Source organism: Sarcophilus harrisii, chromosome 5 (genome assembly GCF_902635505.1).
Source record: "Sarcophilus harrisii chromosome 5, mSarHar1.11, whole genome shotgun sequence".
Taxonomy (NCBI): domain Eukaryota; kingdom Metazoa; phylum Chordata; class Mammalia; order Dasyuromorphia; family Dasyuridae; genus Sarcophilus; species Sarcophilus harrisii.
The window spans coordinates 176,911,618-176,927,142 of NC_045430.1; the positions used below are offsets into that span (position 1 = coordinate 176,911,618).

At 37.1% G+C, this 15,525-nt stretch overlaps 1 protein-coding gene across 2 annotated transcripts in view; it reads left to right on the forward strand.

Annotated features, from left to right (window-relative positions):
* Positions 1 to 467: 467 nt before the first annotated feature.
* Positions 468 to 15,525, forward strand: part of CALU (calumenin) — a 32,875-nt gene continuing 17,817 nt past the window's right edge. For both annotated transcript variants that reach the window (XM_031939024.1, XM_031939025.1), the window contains exons 1-2: positions 468 to 596; positions 13,729 to 13,962. In XM_031939024.1, coding sequence (XP_031794884.1) covers positions 13,742 to 13,962 — 221 coding nt within the window. In that variant the 5' untranslated portion in view covers positions 468 to 596; positions 13,729 to 13,741. The remainder of the gene's footprint in view (positions 597 to 13,728; positions 13,963 to 15,525) is intronic.

Genomic DNA, 15,525 nt, shown 5'->3' on the forward strand with positions numbered 1-15,525 from the left:
AAGCAGTTGGAGAAGGAAATGGCAGCGTCTTTGCCAAGAAGATCCTCAATGGGGTCACGACGAGGGGGCAGCCTTGACTGAAAACGGGACGGGAGAGCGGGCGGCGTCGGAGCGGGGAAGAACTACCAACAGCTACTTGTTGCTGAGGTTTATCACCTCTTAGTGGGAGCGGGGGAGAATGAGGACGTCTCCGCAAAGATCCCTGGCCCCGGCTCGCGGAGGGGCAACGGGAGGCCGGCCTGCGGCGGAGACCGGGTTCCAGAGAAGGCGGTTGGGCGGGAATCCAGTCCACGCCACTCCGCGGGCTCGTGGGGACGTGGCGCTTTTCAGCCAATAGGAGCTACGTGCCCATCGGGCCAATGGCCGCCCGAGGAGGCCGGGCGTCGGAGGCGGGCTCTCCGAGGATTGGTCCTGAGGGAGCCGGCAGCGCGGACGAGGGCGGTGCGTGCGGCCACTTCCGGTTGGGTGGTGCGTGCGCGCGTGAAGCGAACCTGTCCGAGTGAGGCGGCGGCGGCGGCGGCTTTGGCTGTCCCGGTAACGGACAGTCTCCCGGAGACGCTTCCCTTCCCGCAGCCTTGCTCGCCCCTGTCGGCGTGGTAAGTGTGCCCCGTCCCCCTGCAGCCCTGGGGCGCTCGCCGGGGCCCGGGGCCCAGGAGTTCCGACGCCGCCTCGGCTGCCTGGGACCCCCTCAGCTCGGTGGGCCGCCTCCCTGCCGAGAGGTGCCCGGAAGCAGCGGCGCGGGTCATTGTGGCGGAGGTGGAGGCAAGGAAGGGGCCGGGGCACTTTGCTGGTTGGCAAAGCCGCCCGGCACCCGGTTAGCCGGAGACCCGGCTCCCCGCCGCCGTCCGAGGGAGGACGGGAGGCGCAAGTCAGTGACCCTAGAGCCGACTCCTTCCAAACACGTACGGCCCCGGAACGGGGCACTCCTCGGTGGTTGGGGATGCCCGGGTCTGGCTCGGCTCTCGGGCTCGGCACGCACCGCGAGCACCCGGCGAGCCTTGCAAGGAGCGGCCGCCGCTGATGCCGGCCTGTAGCTCTGCCGGCCTTCCCTGGATCCCGATCGTCTGTCCGCAGCGGGGAGAGACCTTGGAGAGCAGGCCAGGCCGTCCCGGCTCCTTCGTAAAACTAAAAGTTCAGCGGCGGAACTGGAAAAGTGTTTAAAAACGTAAAGATTTAAAGTTTAAGGCGTGCGGGGTATTGTAGAAAACCCTCTGGAGGTGGGAGTCGGGAAAGAGCTGACCTTGAAACTAGCTTCTGACGGTAATTGCAAACTGAGTTAGGATCCCAAGATCATAGAGCTTTAGGGCTGAAAGGAACCGAAGGGATTCCCTCCCCCGCCCCCCCCCCTTTCCCTTTCTCAGAAAAGCGAACGGAATTCCCTTAAGGAAGGACAACTTGTCCAAGGTAACTACGTAATCCTAAGTCCTTTGTAAAATTGGGATGTATAAGTATACATAAGTGTGTATATGTATCTGTGTAAGTATATAAATCCCAATAAACTGGGATGTGTCAATATGTAACGTAATAAATTGGCATGTATAAATATATGCTACAATAAATTGATTTGTTTACCTAAGTATATAAAACATAAGCAAAATACATTGGCATGTATAAATATATGTGCTACAATGAATTGATTTGTTTACCTAAGTATATAAAACATAAGCAAAATACATTGGCATGTATAAATATATGTGCTAACAATGAATTGATTTGTTTACCTAAGTATATAAAACATAAGCAAAATACATTGGCATGTATAAATATATGTGCTACAATGAATTGATTTGTTTACCTAAGTATATAAAACATAAGCAAAATACATTGGCATGTATAAATATATGTGCTACAATGAATTGATTTGTTTACCTAAGTATATAAAACATAAGCAAAATACATTGGCATGTATAAATATATGTGCTACAATGAATTGATTTGTTTACCCAAGTATGAAAGTGACATGTAAGTATATAAAACATAAGCAAAATAAATTGAGATATATAAGTAGTAATACAGGTATTACTATCTGTATAACCTACTCCACTGGGTTGGTTTGAGACTCAAATAAGATGACATTGTAAAAGGATTCCTTCCCCCCCCCCCTCCAGTTTTATTGACTTAAGAAAACTTTGCCCCACCCAAGGAATCTCTCCCTCTAATGTATTGTAACTGCTTTTCAGTCTATATCCATAGAGAATTGCCTAGGATTGAGTAATTTGCTGAGTTAGGAAATAAGTATCTAAAGCTGGACCTGAACCCATTTTTTATAGTTTGTTTCTTTCTCTGGAGTCCCCAACTCCCGCCCCCCCCCCCAAAAAAAAAAAAAAAAGTTAAAACAGTGAAATCAACATTCTGCCCAAAATCTTTTGCTGAATACCAGTGACCTTCATTAGGATTTTTCTAAGGTTCTTAAATAGTGATAATGATACAGTAAAGAAACTAAAAACACATTTGCATCAAATTTTTCAAAGAAGTGTTTTTTTTTTGCATGTTTTTTGAGAATGCGTACATAGTCTACTAAAACAGATTTCTTAAGCAATTTTGAATAATAACCCTGATGCTTTTTTATTCATCCATTAATAATTGCTTATTGAGAGCATAATATACAGAATGTTATAAATGATAACTTGCTGCTGGCCAGTTTGCAGTGAGTTTTCCGTACAACAATCCAATGAAGTAGGTAGTCCAAATATTTCTCCTATTTGGTGGGGAAACTCCATGAATGGAGGTATACACCTTTTATTTATTTTTTTAGCCTGAGAAAGTTGCCTGTGGTCACAGAAAGTCTAGTCCCTAAACATAATCCTTTTACTATTTCACCACTTCTTGTGGTAAGAATTGGTAGAGATAGAGCCAGGAGAAAGGAAGGGGAAGAGGAGTCAATGAAAATGTTTTCCAGGCTTTAAACTTTGGAGAGTATTCTTGCACCTAGCTTAGTGCTGTATGTTCATGTGAACACATAAAAATAAATAGTAGTGATGGTTGGGAAACATATGTTCTTCACTGCACAGCTGAAACAACATATTGACCTGTTTGTTGTTGGATCCTAGCCAAGTCAAAGGAAGGTGCTGTAAGGATATGCAGCAGTAAATGACATGTAGTTCTTGGTCTTTGTATGCAATCTATTATAGGAGATAAGATATGTACATATAAACATAACCACACTCCACGGTAGTAGGTAATCTTAAAAAGTGGTATCGACAGTTATAGGTTCTATAAGAGTTTAGAGACTAGGGGGATTTTGAATTAAAATGATCACAGCGAGCTTCATGATCAGCTTAGTATTTAAAAGATACCAGTCAGGTTCTTAAAATTCTGTTGACAAATATTTGTCATTTGGAATTATAGTATGGAGAATTAAATGTCAGTTTCCAGAGTCACAAGAATTTTTTGAACCCAAGTTATTGTTTCTACCTCTTGCTAATTAATATTTTATTTAGCTGATGCAGAAAAAAATTTCTAGAATTTTTTTTTATGTGATTTTTATATTGCTTATTTCAAAGCATCATACTAATGATTTCAGAGTCATAGATTCAGTCACTGTCCGGCCTATTTTATTAACTTTTTACTGTTTTGTTAATATGTTTTATACTTTTAGATCCAATTTGCTATTTATGTATGTCCTTGATCAGAAAGAGTGAAAGTGGCTAATGGGTTATTAACTTTTTTGTGTTAAATGGAACCTTTTGACAGTGATAAAACCTATGATTCACTTCTTAGAATGTTTTAAAATGCATATGTAGACTATAAAGGAAGCTAATTATATTGAAATAGTCAACAAAATATTTTTAAAAACTTAAGGACCCTAGATTTTAGAATCCCTGAAATAGATGAGTAACACTGCTGTTGGATCAGAGGCATCTTTTTTTTTTGTCCCCGAAAAAGCATTTATTAAGCACTTAGTTTGTGTAGAACACAGTGTTAAACACTGGGAATGCAAATAGAAAAACAATCTCTACTCTCAAGGGATTAATTCTAATAGAAGATAACACAGGGGAAGTTTCAGCTGTAGGGCAGATGAAAAGTCATAGTATTCCTTAGAATACAATGGCAAGGCAGACGGCAATGTGTCTTCTTTAGTGTCATTTCTATTAATTATATCAAATCTGTATCTGCTCTATTCAGGACCCTTGGGTTTACAGATGGTGACAGAAATAGGAGATTTCTTCACCTGGATAAGGGCTGCTTGGTAAGGCTGGGAGTATGGCCACTATTTGTTCTTAACATCAACACTGAGGTGATAAGATGAAATGAGACCCTTGGAAGTCATTAAATGTTGAACACAAATTTGTTTTGACACACACACAGCAAAGATATGCAACAAAAGTATTCTTGTACTTCCCCACTCCATGTTGACTGGAGGAAGGTTAGGAAGAAAATAAATTTTAAGTATCAATTAAGTATCTACCTTGTTTCTGACTCTATGATAAGCACGATACAAATATCACATCATTTCATCCTCAACACCCTTGCAAAGTAAGTGCTATTTATCCCTGCTTCTGAAAGGAAGCTGTAGTTACAGAAGGGATAAATCATATGGGCCAATTGAGATCTGTAGTCACTTATATTCTTTAGGTAAAATATCCTCATGTTTTGGGTGAAAAGAAAAAAATCTGTCAGGGAAATACTGAACGTTACAAAGTGCTGCCACACTGCCTAGATATGAGAAGTAGTTGTTATTGAGTTGGTTAGCAATGGTTTGACTTAAAATTAGCATCTTGTTGCTTTGGCTAAGATAATTTACCTGCTCTGGCAGAAAGTATTTGATTGTTGGTTGGTGTTGATAATGGTAGTTGCTCCCCTAGATGATGACTGAAAGGGCCAACCTTGTTAAGGGGGGGGGGGGGGGGGGGATGATGGATTATCATAAAAGTGCCTTTTAAATGAAAATCTTGTATTTTAGATAAGGGGATGAATTTGACATATCATTTATCTTGGGCTTAGTTTAGAAAAGTTACTGGAATCCACTTATTCATTTATTTGGCTTGAAGTGACTACTTTTATTCAATAAGACCCTTTTACTAAATATGGAAATCTTTTCCCTTCCCAATCTAGCTCAGGAAGGAGGTGTTTTGTCACTACATCACTTCCATGAGTTATCACTGAACATTAGAATCAGAATAATTGTTCATCAAAGTTCCTTAGAAAATTCTTGTATCAAAAAGCTATTAAATTGTATATACCTTTTCACCTAACAATATACTAGATCTCTACCTTCAAAGAAATTAAAGAAAAAGAAAGGACTCATATATACATAAAAATATTGTAACTCTTTTTTGAGGTGAAAAAGAATTGAAAACACAGGAGGTATCCATCAATTAGGGGAGTAGCCAAACAAGCTATGTGGTATGTGAGTGTGAGAGAATCCCATTATGCTAAAAGAAATGATGGGTTTCCAAGAATCAAGGAAGACTTTTATGAATTGTTGCAAAGTAAAGTGAGCAGAACATTTAATACAGTAACAATGATATTGTAAAAAATAAACATCCTTGAAAGACACAATTATTAATCGTAATTCTAGAAGATGCATGATGAAACATATTGCCCACTTCAGATAGAGAAGTATCAGTCTCAGGGTGCAGAAGGCTTTTTTTGGAAGGGGGAAGAGGGAGAGAAATTGGATGTTGAAAATAAAATTGAATTTAAAAATAAAATTTTAGTAGTAGTTAGACTGTATTATTGAGGTTTGGGAGTTTTTTTGGGGTAGGTTGATTGTGTTTGACTTGTTACCCCATGAACCATAGCACTCCAAGTCCTACAGTTCTCCACTATCTCTTGAAGTTTGTCCAAGTTCATGTTGTTTCCATGACACTATATCTTTACAGCATTATACTCCTTTTGTCACCACAGCTGAACTTCCTTTAGCCTTTGGCTCAGATGCTTCATTAGTACTGGAGCTACTTGTAGTTGTCCTTCGTTCTTCCTCTGTTGAGTATTGGACATCTGATGAGGAGGGAGGGGTTTCTGCTTTAGTTCATCCTCCTGTGTCATCTCTTTTTTCATATTAATATTGTTCATGGGGTTTTCTTGGCAAATAACTAGAGTGGTTTACTATTTCTTCAGTTACTGGGGTTTGGTCAAATTATCTTCTGACTGACTATACTTCTAAACAGTTGGTCTCATTCTGTCAACAAATAACCTTTTTACCAAAATGACCAGATTAAGTGGGAGTGAAGAGGATAATTTAGATTTTTTTTTTTAAAGGAAAGTGAATTCCTAGAATTTTGTTATCAATAGAACTTCATGTCACAATTCATTAACCTTCTCCACTTAAAAGCTTTGAAACAGTTTGTGGAAATCAAAAAATTAGGCTATTACTAATGTATACTAAAGGAGGCACCTAAATGCCTATGCCGAAGTAGTATATAGCCTGGGATTGGGAAGAGTTATTTTCCCGAGTTCAAAATCTGGTCTCAGACATGTCAATGGTATGACCCAGGGCAAATCATTTAAGCCTGTTAGTCTCAGTTTCCTCATCTGTAAAATGATCTTGAAAAGGAAATGACAAAGCACTCCCAGTGTCTTTGCCAAGGAAAACCTAGATGGTGCCATGAAGAATTGTACAGGACTGAAAAACTACTGAATAACAACTGAATATCATAGAGAAGTATGGCTTTTAGAGAGAGCGGTATAATGAAAATGACTACATTTATCAGCAGAAATCTTGTGTTTACAATCTAGCTTTAAAACTTTATTAGCTTGGACAAGAATGAAGATAATGCCCTATTTATCTTATATGTGGTATTGTGAGGTAAGTGTTTGATAAATATCGCTTACTATATAAATGTGAATTATTATTGTTTGAATTTTCCCACATTTTCTATGTCCTCTTTTATATTTAACATGTTCCTCAGAGTAGAGATACTTTAAATATAGTCTAAGAATTACTGATTCATGGGGTTTTCCTAGTTTCTGGTTCGTGGATTGATATTATTTTTCAAGTGTGACAAATTGCCATACTTTTTTAGTATTCGTCTTAGCATACTTTAAGAAAAGAATTACTTTTTGATATTGTTTTCATTGATAGATTTTCAGGCTGATGAGACATTGTGGGTTAGGGTATGATTCTCTATTTGCTCTGGTGAAGTGATCCATGAATAGGGAGTTTAAAAGAATTTAGATGGGAGTAAAATACTCACATCAGTAAATTTGTAGGAAAATGTCATCATGTGCTAGATATATAAAGGAGATAAGGTCAACTCCTTATAGATTAGACCTTTCATGTGTCTGAGCAAGCAAGCCAAACCTGGGTAACACTTCTTAGTGTTTCTCCCCACTCTCTTAAAGGCAAACTAACTCAGCCTGCATAAAACTGTGAGACCACTTCCAGTTCTTAATCTTATATCCTAAGGATCAGGTTCCCAAAGGTTCTGTGGATAGAATGAGGGTTGGGGTCTAAAATTGGATTGGGGCAGGGGGAGAGGGGGATTACATCTTTATTTTTACTAACCTCTAAATGAAAATTAGTATTTTGTTTACTTTAAAACATTCCAAGAAGGGATCCATAGGCTTCAGACTATCACAAAGGGAGTCCATAATATAAAAAAGTTTTAAAAACTCTTAATCTTAAATTCAGCTCTCTGATTTTACAGATGAGTAAACCTCAAAAGTTAAGTATTTTGCTCTTGATTACATGGGTGATTGTAGAGTAAGGATTTTTTTTTTCTTCAAATTATGGAGAGCTCCAGCTATAGGAGTAAAGAAAAGGTTTTGCAACCTGGCAGTATGTGACACTTTTTTTTTTTTTTTTTTAAAGAAAAGGATGTCTTCTACATAAACGTCCAGAACCAGTCACAGCAATTACTCAATCAAGAAGCATTTATTAAAGAAACTGCAATCTGTAATACTTCTAGGAGTAGATACAAAGTAATATCCTTCTAATTAGACTTCACGAAGAAAGCTGTGGGAAGTCAAGAGGAGCAATGTGACCATCTAAGAGGATCATGAGTATTGTGGAATGAAGGGCAGGGTCTCAGTCAGGCACTTTTTATTATTATGTCATAAGCAGGAAGCTTAGGTATTGGCCAGGGAGGCAATACTTTCTCTCTTCCAGGTTTAGAGCATAAAGGTTTCCATTCTAACAAAGAAAATTAGGGAAGAGAGCAAGATTTCAGGAAGAGGTGTTCTTAGAACAGAGACATTCTGTCACTAGTAAATCCCATTTGAGCTGTTAGTATCTAACAATTTCATATTGTTGCCTAGTCTGTGGATGGTAATTTTTTTTTCCCCTGAGGCAGTGGGGATTAAATGATTTGCCCAGGATCACACAGCTAGGAGTTAAGTGTCTGAGATCAAATTTGAACTAGGGTCCTCCTCACTTCAGGGCTAGTGTTCTATCCACTGCGCCACCTAGCTGCCCGGATAGCAATCTTAATTAAAACTACAAAAGAGCATTTCTTTTTTCCTGTTCCTATGACTTTGTGTTTAACTATTATCGTAACTTCAAAAGAAATCTTTAATACTAGATCTCCTTAGTGTCTGTGTCTGCTTTAGCATGCTTCCTGCATCCAATGCAGGGGTGGTGATGATGATGTAAAGGTGATAAAGAAGGTGTAAAGGTGACGCCTACAAAGGCTTCATATTCCCTACCAAGTTTTGGCCAAGAACTATCCTAGCCTAATATATTTAGCTCCTTTTCCTTTTGGCCTTAAAGAATTCTTTAGATTCTCATTGAGTCACCCCTTTACTGCTTCCTATTTAACACTTCAAGGTTGGGGGGGACAAGCCACTTAACCTCTCTTTGTTTCAGTTTCCTCAATTGTAAAATGGTTACAGTTTATAAAGTGTTTGGCAGGGGTGCCTGGCATATATACATATATTCTTATCTCCCCTTCCTAACTCTTCCAGTATAATAATCTACAAGTGGAATTCTTGCTGGCCAATTGATGCTCTTCCTACTTTAATTTCAGTATTCTGTGAAAATTGGGTTTGAGTCATGATTTCCTTTAAAAATTGCCTTGATTAGTTGGGTTGCTTTGGAAATGATTCTGTTGCCGTATTAGAACAGAGGCCTGAATGTTCTTGTCTTTATTCTCTGTCTCTCTATCTCTGTCTCTCTCTCCGCTTTCCCCTCTCCTTTTCTCTCCTCTTTCCTCTCTCTTTCACACACATATATCCATCCTTGTAGTTCAGAGAATGTTTTATGCATCATCTTACTTGATTCCTATTTTCACCTCATTTATAAATGAAGAACCTGGCAGCAAGTGACACTTGCTAATATAAACAGTCTAAAGTCAAAGTCACTGACAAAACATTCTTGAACATTCTTCTGACTCAATACCCATACCATCAAACTCTTTCCATTCTTTCAGCATTCCCAGTCTCCAGCCTGTGGAACCCTGGGGTGGATTGAGGGAGAAGGTTCCATGTTAATTCCAAGACGTCCTTGATTCCGTGTCATGTATACATATGTATTAATGTTTTTCAAATGTATAAATTGTTTTGATTATGAAAATATGGATTTTTAAATTGCTCAATTCATAATAGCTTTCTGTCATTCTGAATTTTCTTTATGTATGCTAATAGTATAGAGATCAATGAATTTAGGAAGAGATTCTCACTATTTGTGCCCCCTCCTGCCACATTTAAAAGCAGTTCTAGTCATATGCAAAGTTTGCGAACTCTTTGTTTTTATATACATTATAGCTGCCCAAGGTAAGTCATAATTGTTATATTTTGTATTTCACTTTAAAGTTTAGAAAGTGTTTTTTCCTTATAATCCTGGGGACTTGAAGTTGTTATTATTCCCTATTTTATCCATTAGGAAACTGGGACATAGGGATTAATAAACTTGCCAGAAATCAAGTGAAAATCAAGACTGGGATTTGAACTTCTATCCTTTGGTTTAAAGCCTATTCTCTTCTACTGTACTTCACCTCTTGGGCCAGTTTTATTTGATGGTTTCAGTACATTAGTTTACTAGATAAGATACTGATGTACAGAAATGTAGAAAACTGGCTTTATCCATATTTCTGTCTTAGCGAAGAAACATTTTGACAGAGGAACTGCTGGTTACCTAAACAAAATTACAGTAACTTTCTTAGCCACTTGTTTACTTATGAACTCAAAGCAGTTAGGAGCCAGTTTTGTAAATACATTTTATGTGTCTTGAATAATCAAGTATAAACTTCTTATTTGGGGGAGCTTTAGATTATTTTCATTCCACAGTTCCCAAAATGTAATATCTTTAGAACTCATAGCATCAGTTTATATCTTCCTTGTCAGTTTCTCATTTTTAAAAATAGAATAGTAATATTCAGATACCACAACTTATCCACAGTCTATGGACACCTACTTTGTTTCCAATTCTTTGTACCACAAAAAGCATTTCTGACTCAATACTATTTTAAGAGCTAGAAGAGGTCTTTTATATAATGGAGGGAGGAATCATCTAATCCAAACCTCCTTCACCTTATCACTAAAGAAATAGGCCTTAAGAGATTGTGACTTGTTTAGGATCATATAATTAGTGACAGAGTTGAAAGGAAACTAGGCTTCTGCTTTCCTGTTTGGTATGCTTTCCTGTAAATTTGCGCCTTTCCTCTTTGCATTTAGTTTCCATAGAACTTAAAGACATTTTATAATGTGCCATGTGAACTTTCTGACTCCCAGATATTGTAAATTTACTAAAAGCTCACATTTTACAGCAATTTTAAGGTTGACAGCTTTATATAACCATATTCTTAAGTATATAATGGAAATTAGTATCCTCAGTTTATAGATGAAACAGGTACAGAAAAAATTAATTATTTTCAATTTAATTATACTGCTAGTAATTGTCAGAACTAGGACTTGAACTCTCAAGTCTTTTGATTCCTAGTACAGGATTTTACCACATCAGGCTGATATTCTAGAAAGGAAGATAATAATTTATAAATGAGAAAATTGAAGCAAAAATTTGATCTTATAACAACATAGTCATTGGCAGAGTTAGAGCACTGAAACCTTAAATTATCTGACTCTTAAATTCGTTTCTTATTCTGATACATTATGCTATCTCTGAGTCAAAATGACAAACCTCAGATACTGTGAAATGTATTTTGACTAAATGTTAATTCTTAAAAGCTTCCTGCTAGGCCATGTCTAATTATTAAACGTGCCTTAAACATTTATTCCTTGTATAATGCTTGTTGTTTGTAAGAGCTACTAGTATACAATGTTCAATTTCTCATGGACATGTAGTTTAAACATTTAAAAGCTTTGCTGAAATTGAAATCCTTTGCATAAGTAGAATGAGCCCCAACTCTGATCCTAACCCTTAAACCTGCACTTCTGTTGACTTCTGGTTTTCTTTCCTTGTATTATCCACCTTAGGATAGAAGCTTGTTTTCTGGCTATCAGTGAATTTTTGTTTTATTTTTGTATGATCTTGACACTTTCCCTGGGAATTTTCTTTAGTGCTTAATGTAACATAATCTTTCATTCTCAATCTATTCTAAACATATGATTTGGACAAAAGATAAAAGCATAGATGTGTTGATTCTCAAGGGACTTTAATTTTCTCTTAATTATTTGCATCTTCATGTGATTTCTTGTGTAACTAGTTCTGTTATTTTAAAAGTGCCAGTTAATAGAAATGGTATGTTATACTTTAAAGAAATAATTTTCATACCTTTAAAATAAACTACAAATCAGTCTGGGAAAAGACAGTAGGAAGAGTTTTTCTTTACTCCCTCGGTAAAGAATTTTGATCTACCTTGTCCTGTTATTCCTTTAGACACCCCTCTTTGCTTAATGGTGTCCTGTCAGCTCACTCAGAGTGAATCTCTTCCATCTTTGTCTTGAGCATCCATTCTCCAAAGTTTTTTCACGTTGTATTCTCTTTTGATAGTCTAGAAATCTTTAATGAATTAGAGTTGGTTATACCTTATTTCATTCAACTTGGGTTATCTTAACCTGTAAGTTTTACTTCTAGCTTTTCTTCTCCCTTCCTATGATTTTAAATAACATATTTGTCATTTATCCTTTGTTTTTTTTTTTTTTTTTTTTTTGTTTTTTTTTTTTAATTTAATAGCCTTTAATTTACAGGATATATACATGGGTAACTTTACAGCATTAACAATTGCCAAACCTCTTGTTCCAATTTTTCACCTCTTACCCCTCCCTAAGTGGCAGGATGACCAGTAGATGTTAAATATATTAAAATATAACTTAGATACACAATAAGTATACATGACCAAAACATTATTTTGCTGTACAAAAAGAATTAGACTCTGAATTATTGTACAATTAGCTTGTGAAGGAAATCAAAGATGCAGGTGTGCATAAATATAGGGACTGGGAATTCAATGTAATGGTTTTTAGTCATCTCCCAGAGTTCTTTTTCTGGGTATAGTTAGTTCAGTTCATTACTGCTCCATTAGAAATGATTTGGTTGATCTTGTTGCTGAGGATGGCCTGATCCATCAGGACTAGTCATCATCTAGTATTGTTGTTGAAGTATATAATGATCTCCTGGTCCTGCTCATTTCACTTAGCATCAGTTCGTGTAAGTCTCTCCAGACCTTTCTGAAATCATCCTGTTGGTCATTTCTTACAGAACAGTAATATTCCATAATTTTCATATACCACAATTTATTCAGCCATTCTCCAACTGATGGACATCCATTCAGTTTCCAGTTTCTAGCCACTACAAAAAGGGCTGCCACAAACATTCGTGCACATACAGGACCCTTTCCCTTCTTTATAATCTCTTTGGGATATAATCCCAGTAGTAACACTGCTGGATCAAAGGGTATGCACAGTTTGATAACTTTTTGAGCATAGTTCCAAACTACTCTCCAAAATGGTTGGATTCGTTCACAACTCCACCAACAATGAATCAATGTCCCAGTTTTCCCACATCCCTCCAACAATCATCATTATTTTTCCTGTCATCTTAGCCAATCTGACAGGTGTGTAGTGGTATCTTAGAGTTGTCTTAATTTGCATTTCTCTGATTAATAATGACTTGGAGCATCTTTTCATATGTCATTTATCCTTTGAACTACTTTAGGGAAATAGTTTTTTTTTTTTCTGGTTAAAAATAATACTTTGATAAAAGGTAGTGCAGTAGAAGTTTATATATTTAATTTAGAAAACTGGAAGTATTCTCAATGTATTCCCGCAGCAATTCTTAATTTTCTATAAAAGAAGTCAAAGAATAGATGCTTTATTTTGCTGAGGTAATAATGAACAATATTTAAGGGGTAGAAGATGATACAGTAATTACTGGAGTATAAACTTTTTGAGTAAATGAACTGTCCTCTTTAAAATCTTTAAGGTTTATATCTAGCAAGTATTGTATAGGTATAGTAGGTACTTAAATTTTAGTTGAATGGCTAATTCTAGTAGTTGCAATAGAAGTTGATCTGTCCCTTCAAATGAAGCTGTACTTTGGCCCATATACTTTGATGGTTCTTTCTTGTTTGTTTTTTGCAGTTCCAAATTCTCTCCCTTCCACCATCCCTTTCCACAAAGCCATGTGCCTGGAAGAGAAGATGAACAGAACGAAACAAATTATTTTCAACCTGCAGACAGGGTTAGGGTTAACAGATAAAGGAAGCTGTGACAACAGATCTCTAATACTGTAGTACATAGCATGTTAAGTGCTCCTATCCTAATTTTTGAAAATTTAGGATGTAAAATGGCAAGACTAAAGCAATTTACTCAAGTTCATATGATAAAAACAAATAAGCATTCTAGCTAGGAAACCATACTGCTATATGAATTCTCTTTCCTTTCTTTAAGATCTGATCAAATCATGGACCTGCGACAGTTTCTCATGTGCCTATCCCTATGTACAGTCTGTGCCTTGAGCAAGCCCACAGAGAAGAAGGAAAGAGTACACCATGAACCTCAGCTCAGTGACAAACCTCATGATGATGCCCAGAATTTTGACTATGACCATGATGCATTCCTGGGTGCAGAAGAGGCAAAGACCTTTGATCAGCTGACGCCAGAGGAGAGCAAGGAGCGACTTGGGTAAGGGGTTAGCCTTGAGAGGGATATATAAATCATTCTTTTTTTCTTTTTTCCTTTAGCTTTCTTTTCCTTTGGATCTGTCTTAACTATAACTTTTGAAACCTGACCATAGAATCAGCGCTATTATAGGTTAAGAGCTACTTCCTTAAATTTTCTTATGAAATGGTTCACATCAGAACATATTGGTAAAACTAAGTCATCTTTACATAAAAACGAAGAACAGCTAAAGGCTTCTTTTACTATACTATTTTGGTACAATGCTCTTTTTCTTTAGATTAGTTTTAATCTCAGCATGCCATCACGCAACCTGTGGCAGAGGTCACATTTTTGTGAGTTGTAAACTACCCTTTGGATTCTTTGCCTTCTGTTAACTCCTGACCTCTAGATATTCCAGTTGTTGCCAAACAGCTCTCAACGGTTACAGATTTGTGCCAATTATAGAATTTAGTACCAGAACATAAGGATTAACACAATAAGAGCAAGACCAGGATAATTTTGGAAGCCTTTCCATTTGTCATTGTGGCTTTTTAGGACTTGAACTTTTTCAGTTCCTTATCCCTTTAGTTTAGGAGCTATTGAAAGTTCAGATTCCATAACCCTTGGGAGCATATCCTCTCCTGTGAAACATCAAGTTTCAAACTTTTGAATGATCCATGCTTTCACTAGCAAATGGGTACTTCTTACTGATAAATTTCATGTGTTTTCCAGAGTTGCAAAATTTATCACCTCTTACTTTTGAGTAAAAAAACTTTTCATCTTAGTTGAACTGGTCTTAGATAAGAGTTTATTGCTGATTTTTTCTGCCAGGTAATACTTTAGTATAGAGGAAATTACTTTAAAAATCTTGCCTCCTATTTGTTTCTGTCTGAAAAAAGAAATTTGTTTCTATCCTGACTAAATGTGTCAGTGTACAAAACCATCCTGTTTCTATTTAAGGGTGATAATTGTTTTTCATTTTAATTAAATCACATTTGTTTCAAGTATCTTTTCTCCTCTTCTAAGATTTTTTTTTTGGGGGGGGGGAGCGAAAGGGGGAAGGAGGTTGTCCCTGAAGGAAGGAACAATTATTTTCTTCATCTCAAAATATATATCCTCTAGGTGTAGGTCAGTGAGGTAGGAAAAATTTTCTCTGCATTGAATATAAAGGATACATATTTTAAACTGAACCATGACTTCTCATATAAATAAATTGCTTTTTCTAAGATTTAAACTTCTGGGCCAGCTAGGTGGTGCAGTGGGTAAAGCACCAGCCCTGAAGTCAGGGGGACCTGAGTTCAAATTTGGTCTCAGACACTTAACACTTCCTGGGTAAGTCACTTAACCCCAATTGCCTTAGCAAAAAAAAAAAATACAAACAAAAAGATTTGAACTCCTGTTTTCCTGGTAACCTTCAAAACAATACCTGATTCCAGTGGTTTGTTGTAGGATTTCTTAAGAGAACTATATCAAGATTAACTTCTATTAGGTATTAAGCCTTCCTCATAAACTTGTTCACAAAAAGAGAGGAATATATTTCTACATGATGAGAAAAACAATCAAATGTTTTTATTTTATAATGCAGAG